Source organism: Dipodomys merriami, unplaced genomic scaffold (genome assembly GCF_024711535.1).
Source record: "Dipodomys merriami isolate MVZ:Mamm:240054 unplaced genomic scaffold, mDipMer1.0.p SCAF_5, whole genome shotgun sequence".
Classification (NCBI taxonomy): Eukaryota; Metazoa; Chordata; class Mammalia; order Rodentia; family Heteromyidae; genus Dipodomys; species Dipodomys merriami.
Genome location: NW_027206068.1, coordinates 20,603,590 through 20,620,230, shown reverse-complemented (window position 1 = coordinate 20,620,230; position 16,641 = coordinate 20,603,590). Strand labels below are relative to the sequence as shown.

Sequence of the window (16,641 nt, the reverse complement as noted above, 5' to 3'; positions counted from 1 at the left end):
GCCTGTAGAAGAAGTCTGTAGGATTCTCATCTCCAATTAAGCAGCAAAAAGCCAGAAGTCTGCTGCTGTCACTGGCCCATATACATTACTAAATTATGGTTCATGAAAATATAACTACGCCCCTAGAGGAGATAGGTGGAAACAGTCCAGTCTCTGGTTCTGAACCTTTGAAAGACTGCTTACTATGGCAACTATGGCATTACAATTTAATATTTAACGTGTGCGTTATGTGTGTGCGCGCACACGCGCTTGCATTAGTAAATACTGGGGATGAACTCAAGGCCTTGAGCTCTACTTTCGCATTTTGGCTCAAGGTAGATTCTCTACCACTTACTTGAACCATAGCTTCACTTCCTGCTTTTTCATAATTATTTGGAAATAAGAGTCTCTCTGATTTGTCCACCCATGCTGGATTCGAAATGTGATCCAGAGATCTCAGCCTCTTCAGTAGCTAGGTTTATAGGCATGAACCACCACTGCCCGCTACTATTTAACCTTTTTTGGGGGGTGGGGGTTGGGGGGGAGGGTCCAGTCGTGGGGCCTGAACTCTGGGCCTGGGCGCTGTCCCTCAGCTCTTCAGCTCAAGGTTAGCGCTCTACCACTTGAGCCACAGCGCCACTTCCGGCTTTTTTTCTTTTTGCTTATGTGGTGCTGAGGAATCGAACCCAGGGCCTCATGCATGCAAGGCAAGCGCTCTACCACCTTCCCAACCCCTATGTAACTTCTTTCTTAGGGAATGGATGCATAGATCACTATCCAACACCTTTGCCCACTTTGGCTATTGAAATAGGATCCTATCTGTCATTTAATTTCTTTAAAAAAAAATCTAAATTTCATTGAAGTGTGAGCTCACTCAGTCTCACATAAGTATCAAATATATCCCTCATTTCTGGCAGTTGAAAGTTAAACATAGTCTAGTTTTAACATATTTAAAATGAGGTAAATGTTTTAAAGTATTTATTTTTATCATTTCTCTGTCCAAACATAATTTTCTTCAAGTTAAACAACAACAACAACAAAAATCTTTAAAAATAAAAGTTTCTCTACTGTCCTTTCTTAAAGCACTATGGTGAACTTAGAAGAGGTTGCTGAGATATATTTAAATATGAAAGATGAAAAAATAGTTTTCCTTATATCTATTTTATTTTGGGAGGTTTTCTTTTGCTTGTGTCTTCTTATATAAATGATATATTTATTACTTTTTTATTAAATGAGAAAAACACTCCCACATCTCTTTTAGATGCTGCAGTACCTCATAAGCTTATTTGTGAAAAGTGGAAAGAAAAGGGCAAAAGATTGAAACCCCCTGCTGTACTTAAATTGTAAGTACTGTGTTATCAAGGGCTGTAACATTCAAGTAAGAAGGCTCAAACTCAAAAGTTCACATATGGATTGTCAACTTGTGTTTGCTCTTGTTATTATTCAGCCATTTCTAAAACTGCTATAAAAGGCCCCTTCTTTGAACATCTCAATTCTTAACGGTGTTTGTGGTATCTTTTCATTTTCTGTCAAGTATTTCACCTTACTGGGGACTGAATTCAGGACCTCCTGTTTGTGAAGTAAATCACACCCTATTCCTTTCAGTTTTAGTTTGTTTTGCAGGTAGGGTCTTGTACTCCTGCTCAGGTTCACCTCAGACCTCAATTCTCAGCTTTTTCAGTAGCTGGGATTATAAATAACCAATATGTATGAACAACACTCCTGGTAAGAGGTATATTTAAAAGAAAATAAAGAACTCATTTTAATCCATTCATATTGTTTGAAATTTTATATTTTCCCACTTCATAATAGTGAACCTAACAAGGATAGTATCTCTTAAACACCTGGTAATGTGTTATATGTTCCTCACCAAATTAGGAAAAAACATAGTTTTCGAATCTTAAAACATCTAGCCTTATCCTCCAGATGATGTAGCTAGCCTTCAAAAAACATATGAAAATAGTTCATCCATCCAGTTATTGTAGTGAATGCCTGTAAAAGGATGCAAAAACAATCTGTACTGTTGAATGAAGCCTTATTAGGCTACAGAAGAATAACAATAGTGGAAATAATGCTGCACTCCTTCACCACATTGGCTTTTTAAATGCCTAGTTTATATCTTCTCTCTGTCTTCTGATCCAAGTGTTTTACTCAACTCTTGAATAAATCTTTCTACTCTGCTAAGATAATATTTCGAATTTTTTTATCTTAAATATTCGGCAGTTGAAATTGCATTCCTGTAATTATAATTATCACTAATAGAGCTTCCATTTCCCATGTCATAATTAATGTCAGGCTTTATTAGAGCACAATCATGCTGCCTTTCCTCTTACAAGACATCTTTTATTGTCACAACATTTATGATACATTGAATTAAGCAATAAAGAGACCTACAGGCCTTCTGGAAGGATAACCTTTAGATCAAACATGCTGGATTATGTGACTTTAAAAGTGGTGGGTTTTTCTTATTGTTCCTAAAACACTTAGAAAATGGTTCCTAATGTGCTGTTTGTTCAAAACTAATAGGTAAAGAGGTAAATCAGAGATTCAGGGATAAATACATTAGATTTCCTAGAAAGTTATTTAATATATTCCCAGCACGAATGAAAAAATTAATTATACAAATCAAATATCTAGACATCATACTTATTAGTTGTAATATATGACATACACAGAGGTATCTATTTCACAACAGCAATCTGTTGGCCAGAAAAGTATATTTTCATATCCATAGATTAAGTTTTATAAGCCCTGGTTAGACTTTATTATATTTATTTAAAATCATACCCCAAAAACTCCATCTTTACCACTAACTATTCAAATAAAGAAAACTTGAATCCTAGTTGCAATAATGAAATTATAAATTCAAAATTAAATTTCACAATTTAAAATATAATTAGAAGCCGGGCACTGGTGGCTCACACCTGAAATCACAGATACTCAGGAGGAGATCTGAGGATCGTTGTTTGAAGCCTGCCCAGGCAGGAAAGTCTACAAGAATTTGTGTGTGTGTGTGTGTGTGTGTGTGTGTGTGTGTGTGTGTGTGTGTGTGTGTGTGTGTGTGTGTGTGTGTGTGTGTGTGTGTGTGTGTGTGTGTGTGTGTGTGTGTGTGTGTGTGTGTGTGTGTGTGTGTGTGTGTGTGTGTGTGTGTATCTGATCGTGAGGCTTGAACTCTGGGCCTGAGCACTGTCCCTCAGCTCTTCAGCTCAAGGCTAGCACTCTACCACTTGAGCCTCAGCACCACTTCTGATTTTCTGGTGGACACAAGAGTCTCATGGGCTTTCTTGCCCCGGCTGGCTTTGAAACATGATCCTCAGATCTCAGCCTCCTGAGTAGCTAGGATTACAGGTGTGAACCACCAGCTGGGGGCTATGAGACTCTTATCTCCAATTAAATCACAGAAAACGCTGCAAGTATTGCTGTGGCTCAAGTGGTAGACTTCTAGAATCTAGTAAAAAGGAGCTCAAGGACAGTGTCCAGGCCCAGAGTTCAAGCATCATGCAAGGCAAGCACTCTACCACTGAGCCACCTTCCTAGCCCTAGATAGATAGATTATATATATATATATATATATATATATATATATATATATATATATATATAATTTTATATAGAGAGAGAATTAGAGGCAAAGTGGCAAAAAGTTAAAAGCATCTCAAATATCAAATAGTACTTCATAAATCAGTGTAAATAGGCCATAACTTTAAAATAGAATGTTGAACCATGTTTTTGAAGCTTTCGAAAGACACAGCTGTGCTTTTGAGGGTCATGCAGTCACTAGCTACAGTCCATGATGCATGCATGTGGTCCACCAATAATGCAATTAATGCTTTTCAGAGCCAGGTACCATACTTTGACTCTCATTAGAATCCTTAAATCTCTTTCCTGATTGATTCACATATCCTCAAGAAGTGAGGAGTGAGAGATAAGGACCAAGATTTGAAGCCAGCCTAGGAAGAAAAGTTTGTAAGATTCTTATCTCCAAGTAACCCAAAAACAAGAGCAAGCATTGGAGATATAGCTCACATGCTAGAGTGTCAGCCTTGAGTGAAAATGCTGAGATCCTGCCTTAGCCCTGTGTTCAAGCCCCAGTAGCAGCACAAAAATATATAAGTAAATAAGTAATATAAAATAATTTAACTTAAATTTAATTCAAAATTAATACATTTAAATTATAAATCAACCTAAGTAGATCTTATCTTCCCCATGTTTGAAAATAAGTCATGGGATAATAAACCACAAGTCCCAAATGCAGCATTTAAGGAAATTTCTTAGGATTGATCCTGCAGTAGGATGGAACAAGTGTCTAAGTTGCAGATTATGTCTATCCACCTTTCTGCTTTTCTTTCTCATTCCAATCCAACATGGTGCTACGCTGAAGGGAACTCAGAGACAAGCTCAAAGACACATCCAGACTCTGTCCTCACATCCTCTCATTAAGCTGCCTCTTTGGCCACTATCTTGTATTTACAGAGAGGTGGGGAAAACACAGGAACTGTGTACTCTGTTTTCAGAAAATAAGGCCTAGGATGAACCAACTCAGGCCCTAATTGTGGACTCCCCATTTGTTAAAAAGTTCATGGGTCATGGGGAGATGCTCTCTAGGAGTTAGGGCATGCCTTAAATTACTCGGTTAGTTCCCTTAGTCTTCAAACTTGCCCAGTGAGGAAGGGTGCAACCCAAGAATGGCCAGAGGTTAACTCTCAGTCTCAGAGCTCCCTCTTGTCAAGATTGAAAGAAGTTCATAATGAAGTAAGTGTTCTTAATTGAAGCTAAGAACTCAGGGCATGGAAACAGCTTTATTTCCCCTCAAGCAAAATTGATATAAAAATGGAACAATTATGAGGGAAGCAATAGTCCTTTCATAGAAAATAAAACCTATCTTTACCTTTGAATCCAGACAAAAGGAAATTACAATTTTTTTGAAACATTTCCATGTCTATGACTATCTATTGGCCACAGATACAACAATACTAGTGATAGTATTTTATAAGTGCATGGTGCCCTTAAACATTAACTTTTATTGCATTAATCTTTTCAAAACATCTGAGATGTGTAAAAAGAATATATGCCCTGCATTCTCACATTATCGGGAGATTAGTTAAGTATTTCTTCTAAAGTCTTAAATTTTATGTTGGAAAAACTGATGGTAACATTTGGAATAGATTTTAAGCCTTTCTTATTCTCAGTAAGGTCTCTCTCCCTTTTAATAGACTGTATCTTATAGTACATTCTAGTTCACTGAGCCAAAGTTAAGCTCTATGAATGAATCACACATTGCTATTCCAGTCCTATTATGTCAGAGTTCTTATTTATGAGCTCTTGGAATCTTTGACATCAATATATTTTTAAGTTATATACAAGAAATGCCCAATATAGAAGAAATATTGTTTTATGTAAGCATTGTTTTCAAACAGGACTACAGTCGAAAAATAGAAGGAAAGAAAGAAGGAAGTAGGGATGGATGGATGGAGGGAAGAAAAGAAGAGTAAAAGAAAAGAAAGAAGGGAACAGGGGAAAAAAGAGAGAGCAAAGCAGCTCTGCAGTCTATTATGGGCCTATAATTCCAACTACTCAAGAGATAGTGGCCAGAGGATTTAAGGCCAGCCTGGGCAAAAAGATAGGGATAAGTACATGGTTCAAGTGGTAGAGCACCAATTTAGTGTGTGAGATGCTTTGAGTTCTATCCCCCCAAAAAAGAAAAAAATGTAAGAAAGAAAGAAAAAAAGAAAGAAAGAAAGAAAGAAAGAAAGAAAGAAAGAAAGAAAGAAAGAAAGAAAGAAGAAAGGAAGAAACAGTGGAAAGAAAGAGGAAAGAAAGAGTGGAAGGAAAGAAGGAAGGAAGGAAGGAAGGAAGGAAGGTAGGAAGGAAGGAAGGAAGGGAGGGAGGGAAGAAAATTACCATGCACCCTTTTGAGCTGAAAACACATAATTTTATAAATTGCACTTCTCATTGAAATAGTCTCATTTCTAGACACTATTTTGATTAACAGCATATACCAAAATGATTTGATAGTTCAACCTTCCACTTAGTTTCAAATACAGGATAAATTCAGAAGGATCTCTCATTATAAATAGTCATGAGTCAACAAGTCTGACAATACTATCCAAATTGACAAAGGAGGTGAAATATGCTTTACATAGAATTGCATGGAAGTACAAGCCTACCTGAATCATATGCGAAATCTCTGGGTTCCTGTTTAATCATCAGAGGAGGGGGGAAGCTTTGGCTGGACGCACCGCCAACCATGGTGTTATGTTCATATACTGGGTCATGGTACTCCTGCTTAAAGCCTTGTGGTGGGAAAGGAATGTTTGGCTCAGACATCTGGCGTTGGTACATAGGACGTCCTTCCCTTGGCATTGTCGGCAAAGGAGGAAAGGAATTACAAGGTTCAGAAAGCTGGCGGCGAAATCTAGGGGATAAGAGAATATGTTTCAGATAGATAGTAAACTCAGACTATTCTTTTAAGTTATACCAATAACTTTTAAGTGCGAGTAAACAAAATAGTACTCAATGATCCAAACTATCGATATTGAAAGATCACAGCATTTCTCTTTCTTAGGTTAGCATTATAATTCTTTTCGTTGGTGGTGGTGGTTGTGGGGCTTGCAATCAGGGCCTGGGCACTGTCCCTGAGCTCTTTTGCTCAAGGCTACCACTTTGAGCCACAGAGCCACTTCCAGTTTTCTGGTGGTTAATTCGAGGTAAGAGTCTTACAGACTTTTCTGCCCAGGCTGGCTTTGAGCTGTAATCCTCAGATCTCAGCCTCATGAGTAGCTAAGATTACAGGCATGAGCCACCAGCTGCCAGCTACATAATGATTTTTTTTCTTTCTTTTTTTTTTTTAATTGTGAAAATACTGTACAGAGGGGTTCCAATTAGATGGGCAAGATAATGAGTACATTTCTTATCAAGCATTGTAGACTCCTCCTTTGTTTCCCCTTCCCATCCCTTCCCATCCCCCCCCCATAATGATTTTAAATCATATACTGACTTATGTTTCTTTTCGGATCTATTCCTGATAATCATTTCAGTACAATTCATAATTTAAAGATATGTTGTGAGCAGAGATAAGAGTGTAATAAAGTACTCTGAGTATATATAAACTTTAATAGCTAAGAAGCATGATTCTAAGCCAATTAGTTTATTCATATAACTTCTACATGAAAAGATTCTGAAATAACTATATATGGAAAAGAATCTGATCTCCAACTTCATCCTCTCTTTTAATTCTGTTACCATATTAATCAGCAAACAGGAGCCTTCTTATATTGGTTTTCTTTCCACAACCATCAGTAATGACTGAAATAAGAAAGCAGCAACTTTTTTTGTCAAATCAGCAGAACTTTTAACTCTTCAAGAATGCTCCAATTAATATCAGGTTCAAGTAAGAAATAGAATTTGATTTTATGGGGATTTAAATTTAAGCTTTTTGTTGATTCTTTTTAAAACAGTATAAATATACAGCGGACCACCAAAGGAAGATAAAAGAAATTGCATAAATTTGAAGCAAGGTGGCTGAGAGATCAGAAGTCAGTTCTGAAGCCTCAGCAGAAAGCTAGAGGTGAGTCCTCCTGTGCTCGTTCATCCTTGTTCATCCTGTGTAATGATTGACTGCTCATATAATTCTTTTGTTCCGTGTTTCTCATCCATAATATTATTGACCCACCACAAAGATATGGATTAATTAAAGATTCAAAAGTGCTCTAAAAATGCCCCAAGAGTACTTAAAAATAACCTATAAAACATCTATAAGCAAAAATTAGCCTATTAACCATCCCCTACTAAAAGCATCCTGAGACTTTAGGAAAGATACCATTTAATTTTGGTGATGTCAAATCAAAACAAGATAGAAACTAAACAATGGCAAGGCAATTGCGTTAGCATTTCTAAGAAGACACCATTCCGTGATTCAACTCTAGACTCCCTGGCTGCTATGGAAAGCCCTGAAATTCCACCTACACCTGCAGAAATAAACTTGGAAGCTCGGATATTGAAGAAAAAAAAAAAAACAGGCTGACTGGCACTGCATTCATTTCCCTTCTCTTGCTTATTTCATTAGCCAAAAAAAGAAACAGAAATTATCATTAAGAACTGTCAAGGAGTGAATCAGAAAATTGTAACTTGAAGATAAAATAAGAAACTAAAACTCACTTGTGAAGCCTTAAAAGGCAGTTAATAATGCTTGTACAGAAAGCTTTGCAGGGAATCAAACCATTTGCTTTTACAAAGTCAACCTGATACCAGTTGGGTTCTTGCTGGGGACATACACACATCAAACACATGCTTTACAAGAGACCACAGGGTGGCATTCTTATCAGCCACTGACCAGTAGTAAAATGAAAGTGACTGAAGAAGCTTCTGGAAGAAAGTTGATGGGTAAGAAAAGCATGCTGGTGAACTCGTGCAAAGTGGAGGGGTAGGGAACACAGAGAGAGGGAGAAGGGAGGAGGAGAGGGGGAGGGGGGGAAGAGAGAGACAGAGACAGAGAGAGAGACCGGGATCTTGCTCAGTAGGTTCAGGACAGAGTGCCAAAGGGCTGGCCTGAGGCTGAGGAAAGGAAGCAGAGCACAGGCCAATTGGCCACTGAGTGTTCCCAGAGGGAGGCGGGGTGCTGGGCTAGATGGGGCTATCTGGGAAAAGCATCTATTCCCCAGAGCAAATTTGCCATTTGTAACTGAGTGACTGTCATTTGTTTGGCTACAGCCCTCTAAGAAATCCTCAGCAGAAACATAAGGCTTGGGAGATTTTCCTGGGATTGGCCAGCTGGTACTGTCCTCAAAACGCAGTTGGGGAGCAGTGGGAAAAGACCCTGAGCTTCCCTCTTGTAGTTCCGGGCCGGCTGTTCTGGGTCTCAAATATTTGACTTCAAGTTGAGAAACTAAAATGGATTTGGCTAACGAAATTCCAGTTAGGTCATCTAAAAACGGACACTGCTGTTTATTCGGCAGTCACCTTCCCAAAGAAATAACTAGTCTGCACAGATAGAACCTACGATTTTGGCAGCCACTTGGAGTTTGAGAGGTTGGGTTATGAAGAACTCTGGGAAGTCACCAAAAGTGGACAAAATAACACTTGATTCTATTTTTGTGCTCCTTTTCTTTTTTCCTTTTAGCCCCCACACAATGCACATCTGTTTAGTGGCCCACCCAGCAATACATTCTTTCATCTGTTTACAAAGCTGTTTACACAGATGCACATACCATTTCACTCTGACAAAGCCTCAGGACTACGGGTGAGAAGGGAAAGATAATAGGAGCCATTTCAAAACTAAAGCACAAGAGGCCTAGAGGATGAAAACAAATGTAGAAGTCTCACACTGGGAAAAAAAAAAATGCCTTCATCTATTTCTTCTTACCCAAAAGATTTGGGAATGTGAAATTGTGCCCATCAAATAACTCCTAAAGATCAGGTCTGAGTGTTGATTTTATATTTAGAAAGTTGCCTGTGCTACCTGTTCTGCTTTTTTAAGCTTATCTGGAAGGTTCCTTTGGCTGGGTTAATTTCACAATGGTGTCACAGTCAGATAGCTAATGGAGATAGCTTATGGATTTATTATTCTGGATAGCTTATGGATATAATATTCAGGAATTCTAGTAGCCAATTGTGAAACACAATATTAGGAATTGCAACCATGCAACTTGAGATGAGTGGGGTTGGGAGAGAAGGAGAACAAGTAGGAAGGGGTGACATTGACCAAGATCCAATGTACTCATAAACTGACATGTTGATTTGAAGCCTCTTTTTACAACTACTTAAATTTTTTTTAAAAAATCACAATGTGTAATTTCACTGATAATATATATTTACAAAGGCAATAGAAACCTAAAGCTTGCTTATTCCTGATTTTGCTACATTCTACTACTTGTTATGCTCATAGGGTTATGCCTACTGCATCTGTAGGACGACAATACTGAATAACCTTTTTCCAGCTAGCATTCATGGTTGTCACAAAGATAGCTCACAGCCAGGAGACCCAATACATGTTAAACATGAAATCGTTATCACACCAGTGGTTATATACAAGTGCAAAGTAAAAAGAAGGAAGATGGAGATCTGCTATCTATAATCAGCTGTATATAGTCAAATGTATTTTAAGTCATGTATTTAGGCAATTTTCCAGTATCTGATTTACGTATGTCTTTGTCTTGAAATGTCAAGAATTTTCCACCACATACTTCTGACTAGTTGAATGTTTGAGAGCCTGCCTTTCCCCTAACACTAATTTACTTTGTCTCCTTAATTCAATGTTCTCAGTGTCCATGGTCATGGATCTATTGACATTAAATTTTCATCCTTTGAAAAGGATGATAAACACTTTTAATCAAATAAATTGTATTACATACAACCATGTATGGCTAAATCATTCAATCTAAGGTAAAGAAACTAATTCCATAAGCCATCTGCTAAAATTAGCCTCTTAACTTTACAGAAGTACAGACATATGCTCATAGAAATGGGATGATCTGATTTAAAGTTTAAGTAAAGCAATGTAATTCAAGCAGAGCAAAAGGAAAATGTTCAAATGTCAGAATATAGATTGTTTTCCATTTTAGCAACCAATTTAAATGTTTATAAAAGGCATGTTATAAACGACCTTCTCGACAAATTACTTATAAATATACAGTGAGCAAGCTCTTTCAAATAGTACGTACCTATGTGCAAAATTAACGTGCTCATCTTTAAACTAATATAGGTCTTCAGAATTAGTAATAAGAATCCCCTCCAAGAGAAAAAAGCACAGTTCTAAAAAGAAAACAATGGTATGTGCAGTTTACCTGTGGTCCATGGGGTAGCTGCTGTCTGGTAAGGACTGCGATGGAGGGAGGTGAGCTGGAAAGGCCCGGTCAGGTTTCGGAGTGTGTGTTGAGTTTGGAGATGCATGATGTAGTGGGGACACTGGCGTACTGGATGGTGTTGGGGGGTTGGAGGGCCTCATTCCCACTTGTGGCTTCTGATCATAGGCACTATCCAGGGAACATGAGGAAAAGAGAACAGTTGTTGCTTTAAGCAAACTTTTTTTTTCTTAAGTTTCCAGTCCTGGGAAAAAAGTCCATCTTAGACTTAAGTCATAAGGGAGCTAAAACCTTATCAAAATCACCCTTCAAACAGAAAATGGAATACTTCTGTGAAGTCTTATAATGGTGTAAGACATAAAATGTGGGGGTTTTTGTATATATATAACTATTGGTAAAAGGAAAATCTTTCAATGGAAATAATGCTACTTTTTCCATCTACTCCTTTTGTGTGTGTATGTGCAGGAACTAGGGCTTGACCTCAGACTGAACACTTCTTCATTCAAGGTTGGCACCCTACCACTTGAGTCACACTTCTACTTCGAACTTTTTTGGGTGATTAATTGGAGATAAAAGTCTGAGGGACTTTCCTGCGCAAGATAGTATTGAACTGAAATCCTCAGGTCTCAGCCTCTTGAGTAGCTACGATTCTATCTACTCTTAAGTCATCCATTTGAGTGAATGTGATGATCTCTCCTACATCATTAGATAGCTATTATTTTATAATCTTTCATTGATATTACATTTTAAAACAAGAACAAACAGTAGCTCAATAAGATGGGAGACTATATTTGTTTGCCTTTATCTTTGTGGTAGAATTTTAAGAAAATATATTTGCCTTTTTCAATTTTTTTTAATTAAATGAATGATGGTTGGATTAACTTCCTCACATAGGATAATAAGGATTAATGAGGAGAATTAAAGTGTCTGATATAGTTAAATTTTCTTAGAGCATGAGAATGAGTATAAAATAATGTTATTAAGAATAAAATTCTATTACCATAGCCTAACTTCCACTCACAATTACAGCAGAATAAAATGAGTAAGCTTGATCTTATGATATAAATTTAAATTGCTTTCCTATGTGTGGCTTTGGGGAATATGATTTCACTAATTACTGTAATCTATAAAATGTTTGGTTAAAGGCTGATTTTACTGAACAAAAAGATAATTCCAGTTTGAATCACTGTGTTTTCTTTTAAAATTAAAAAAAATCAAATACTTTTTCTTTAAAAGGAAATGTTTTAATTGACATATTTAATAATTTATTACCATTCCATCAATACAATTGAATTATATCCAATTGCAAAAGTATTTTACCGAAATGGAGTATATGCTATGTATCTATGTCCACTTGATTTTAAAGTAAAGTCAATGATATTCAAATAAAGAACCAGTTGATTGATTCTACCTATGTTCATTATTAGAATTTCTAAATGAAAACTGCTTCTTCTGAAATGTGGCTCATCTGACTTATTTTCATGAAAGAAGAAACAAACTGCTCATTCTCTAACCTAAAATATTACTGTTTCCCTATGAACTGGTGTATTAAATTATATTATATGTAGAGAGATGGAAGTAAGAGAATTCATTATATATGTCATATATCACAGAGAATTATTGGTCCTAAAAAATGTTTTCAAATATCCAAGCAATTCCTCCACTGTTAATTTATGGAAGTGAGATATGTTATATAGAACACAAGTGATTTCAGTCACAGTTCTGATCAATGCTGAGCTGCAGTGATAATTCTGGATCTCACTGCTTCGTTGATAGCAAATTCCTCAATATGTTAAATAACTATGTTGTGGATACTCAGCATCTTACGGAGAAAAATGCAAGAAATAAAACTAAACAATGAAACACTGATCAATATGGTCTTATGTGAACTCAGTATGCTTTCATACTTAGCTGCTGCAAGAGATTTTTTTTTTTTAATAAAAGCTTTGCAGTTTCAACTGAGCCGGCTCATAATTTCAGGCTCTAGTGAAGCTCTTAAAAAAACAGATATAAAAGACAAGTTTTTGAGAACAAATAGAAATAAAATACCATAATAGTAAGTTAGGCGCAAGTGGTTCACACCTGTAATCCTAGCTACTCAGAAATCTGAGATTTAATGATTGCAGTTGGTTCAAAGCCAGCCAAGACAGAAAAGTCAATGAGACTCTCTATCAAAAAAGAAACTATGGCTCAAGTAAGTGGTAAAGTGCCAACCTGGAGTGGAAAGCTAAGGAACAGCTCCCAGCACCAATACCTGTAACCAAAACAACATCAACAACAGAACTAGTATTGGCCAGGAACTATGAGAGGGTACTAAAAGAAGTTTCTTGACTCTTAGATGCTTTAGATAGAAAAGAGGATATATATTAAATGTGGAGAGAAAAGGAACCTTTTAAATCATAATAGGTGATGAGCCTGAGCTAACATAATTTATAAAACCATATAAATATTTGCAACCATTTTTATAAGTTTCCAAACCAACTCCTCTCAGCAACTAAGTTTCTGCTGTAATTGTGGTCATATTCAGAAGTCAGATCCAACTTGTACTTTATACAATTAGAGGCTAATATGAAAAGTAAAAGCAGGCAATTCACGATGCATGCAATTCACGATGAAGAGTTTTCAATGAACATATATGTTATCAAATTTTCTGCCAAATGAACAATGCACTTTTATGGCACCACCCTGTATTATCATTAGAAGAACAACTGGCTTTTTAATAGATAATAGCCTCTTCCAGCCTTATAAACTTGCAGTTTTATTACAAGTGTCCATGAATGTACCAGATAGATCATCTGCAGTGCCTGTCAGATAACTAATGTACTGCTTAGACTTGCCAAATGTTTCTTCTTTTTTTTTCTATAAACTCTTGATCTAAAGTGCATAATGCATTCATGCTAATGGGAACCTTCACAAGCCTCTGTGCCAAAAATGACCCTCTCTTCCACCCCAAGATGCATCACTACAGTAGAAAAGCAACTAATGATTGAAATGAAAACTATTCCTTTAAAATGACTATAAAAGTGTGTGATTGTAGGGCAAATGGTTCTTGAAAAGTCCTGCTAAATGTATTACCTAATTAGCTTGTGATGTAGATGAAGATATAACTCATAAAATTGACTTGAGATTTTATATTTTTTCAGAATTGTTTCTATAAGAACCACCACCCTATATGCATGCACTGAATTGCTTTACCTGACATTGTACAGGCACTTTTCTCCATAGCTGAATTTAAAGGGCTGCTCTTGACTGCAGGCAGAGCCGAGTTCTGAACATGGACTGTGTGGTTCTTTCTTGATTTTCAGTGGTAGGCCATGAAAAGCCACTAAAATAAAATAATTTTAAAAACCCATAAAAATTAAATACATTTAAAAATTAAGTACACTAATATTTGACTTCTCTTCTTTAAAATAGTATTACCATTTCATAATAAATATATATACATATATGGATTGAAGAATCTCTATATACTTCTTTCTGCTTTTGTGTAACAATAAACATGCTTGAATGTCCTCTCTTTACTTAAAGTAAATCAAATCACTAGTAATTTGCTTATCTGATATTAACAATTCTAGAAGCTCAGTTTTCAGAAGGGAAGCTTTGAAAACATTTCAGAAAGATTTCTAATGACTAAAACTGAAAATAATACAACTGAATCAACTGAAGCCTCAAATATAATTTTAAGCACCATTGACATGAAAATATCTCAAGTGCATCAATAGTAATGGTTTGATGGAATGACAACTAAAATATGACAAAGAAAATCCATGGGTGGGACCAAAGGAAAGAAATGATACTTTAGACAACATTTCAACCTCTAAGAACAATGGTTATTTACAAAGCAGAGGTTAAAATACCTGCCTACAGAATTAAAATAACTACATACTAGAATTGCATATATGTCACAAATAACAAAATAATTATTCATCATCATGATATATTATGCTACTTTATATTACTTAATATACGGTTACTATGTTTTATGTATGTCTGTAAGTTAATGTGATTCACTTATACTGAAAATAATATAGTAATAAGAATAAAAACTTTAAAAAGATAGAAAAAAGTATTCTATGAAGCAAGTATATTTTCAGATAAATATTTATTTGTATAGCCTTAAAACAAATAAATATCATCTTATTTCTTTATTCTGTAATATGAAACTGAATAGAAAAACCATTAAATAAGGAATTGCTTTTTAGGAGAATATACATAAGAATGCATTTTTATACTGGTGCATGCCTGAAATCTTAGCTACTCAGAAGGTGGAAGTAAGGAGATCTCCTTATGAAGCTGGACAGAGCCAAATAAAACCTGTTTCAAAAACAGAATAAAAACAAAATAGCTGGGTCATAACTCAAATGGGAGGGATCTTGTCTAACAAGAAAGAGTTCAATCCCTGGGTCCAATCCCAATATCACTTATTTTTAAATATATAATATCCACAAGTAGGGTTAATCTGTGAATCCACACTGAAAGAACATATATTCTGGAAATATATTCTAGTTGCTTTAAACCATAAAATGTCATGTGTGCATTTTATAAAGGAAGATATCACAAGAAAAACGTGGTTTATGGTATCATTTAACTTTCATTGTACTATTACATTATATATGTATACTATCTTCTATGTCATATATAATTTTAACTTAAGAATTAGATATCAAGAACCATCAAAGTTAATGACACTAAACACTCTATATAAGTATACAATTTTGATGTGTCCAATCATATTTTCGTCATAAGAAGCATCCTAGAAAACAAATTTGATAAGCAAGTAACTTTAATTGTCTAAGGAAAATTACACTGAATATTGTGTTTCAAAATATTTTCTTAATGCAGTATGTATAGAGAAACACACCAATGCTAAATATGACTATTAAAGATAGAAAAGAAAAAAAAAAAGAAGAAAAAATAGGAAAAGAAAAGAATTTCGATAACTTTCTCTACAACAGTTATTCTAGGTCAGAGAGTTATAGTGCAAGGACTAGAGTTTAAGTTTATTGGTAAAGTATGTATTTAACATGTGTGAGGCCTTGGGCTCAATCTCCAGCAACAAAATTTGAAAACAAAATAGTTACAATTTCTTTTTTCTCTTTTTTTTTTTTTTTTTTTTTTGTCAGTTGTGTGGCTTGAACTCTGGACCCAGGCACTGTCCCTCAGCTCTTCGGCTCAAGGTGAGCTTGAAGCCACAGCACCACTTCCTGTTTTCTGGTGGTTAATTGGAGATAAGAGTGTCACAGGCTTTCCTGCCCCGGCTGGCTTTGAACCGCGATCCTCAGATCTCAGCCTCCTAAGTAGCTAGTATTACAAGCGTGAGCCACAGGCGCCTGACCAAAAGTTACAATTTCTTAACTTTAGATTTAAATAAATCTTGAGAATCAATTATGATGAGAATCTATTTATACTATAATTTGAACTACAGAAAGAAACCTGTATACATACAATTTAATACAGAATAGGTATTGGATAATTTGGTGAATTCTGGCTCACTTTGTTAGATAACAGCATAGTAATTATACAAAAAAGTTTGCATTTGAGATTCAAAGAGAATTAATATGTAAAATAATAAAATATTTGAAATTTTCTTTAAAGTGTTCTAGAAAAATTATGTGTGAGGAACAGATGAATCAAATTAGAGAAATATTGGCAAATGTCAAAAGCTGATTGATATCAGGGTTCATTATATTCTCTTTATATTTTTTTCCTTAGACAAAGTTTTATTTCCTTGACAAATTGGTTTCCTAGTATGTTTCTAATAATTTAAATATGACTAACACTTTACATTTGTGTACACATATGAATCCAATTTTCTTTTTTTTTTTTGGGGGGGGGTCCAGTCGTGAGGCCTGAACTCTGGGCC

At 35.7% G+C, this 16,641-nt stretch overlaps 1 protein-coding gene across 6 annotated transcripts in view; it reads right to left on the bottom strand.

The window, feature by feature from the left end:
- Etv1 (ETS variant transcription factor 1) overlaps positions 1-16,641 on the bottom strand; it is a 98,526-nt gene that overhangs the window by 26,318 nt on the left and 55,567 nt on the right. For all 6 annotated transcript variants that reach the window (XM_069996168.1, XM_069996167.1, XM_069996169.1 and 3 more), the window contains 3 exons: positions 13,974-14,103; positions 10,761-10,949; positions 6,147-6,394 (listed from right to left, as the gene is read on the bottom strand). In XM_069996168.1, coding sequence (XP_069852269.1) covers positions 6,147-6,394; positions 10,761-10,949; positions 13,974-14,103 — 567 coding nt within the window. The remainder of the gene's footprint in view (positions 1-6,146; positions 6,395-10,760; positions 10,950-13,973; positions 14,104-16,641) is intronic.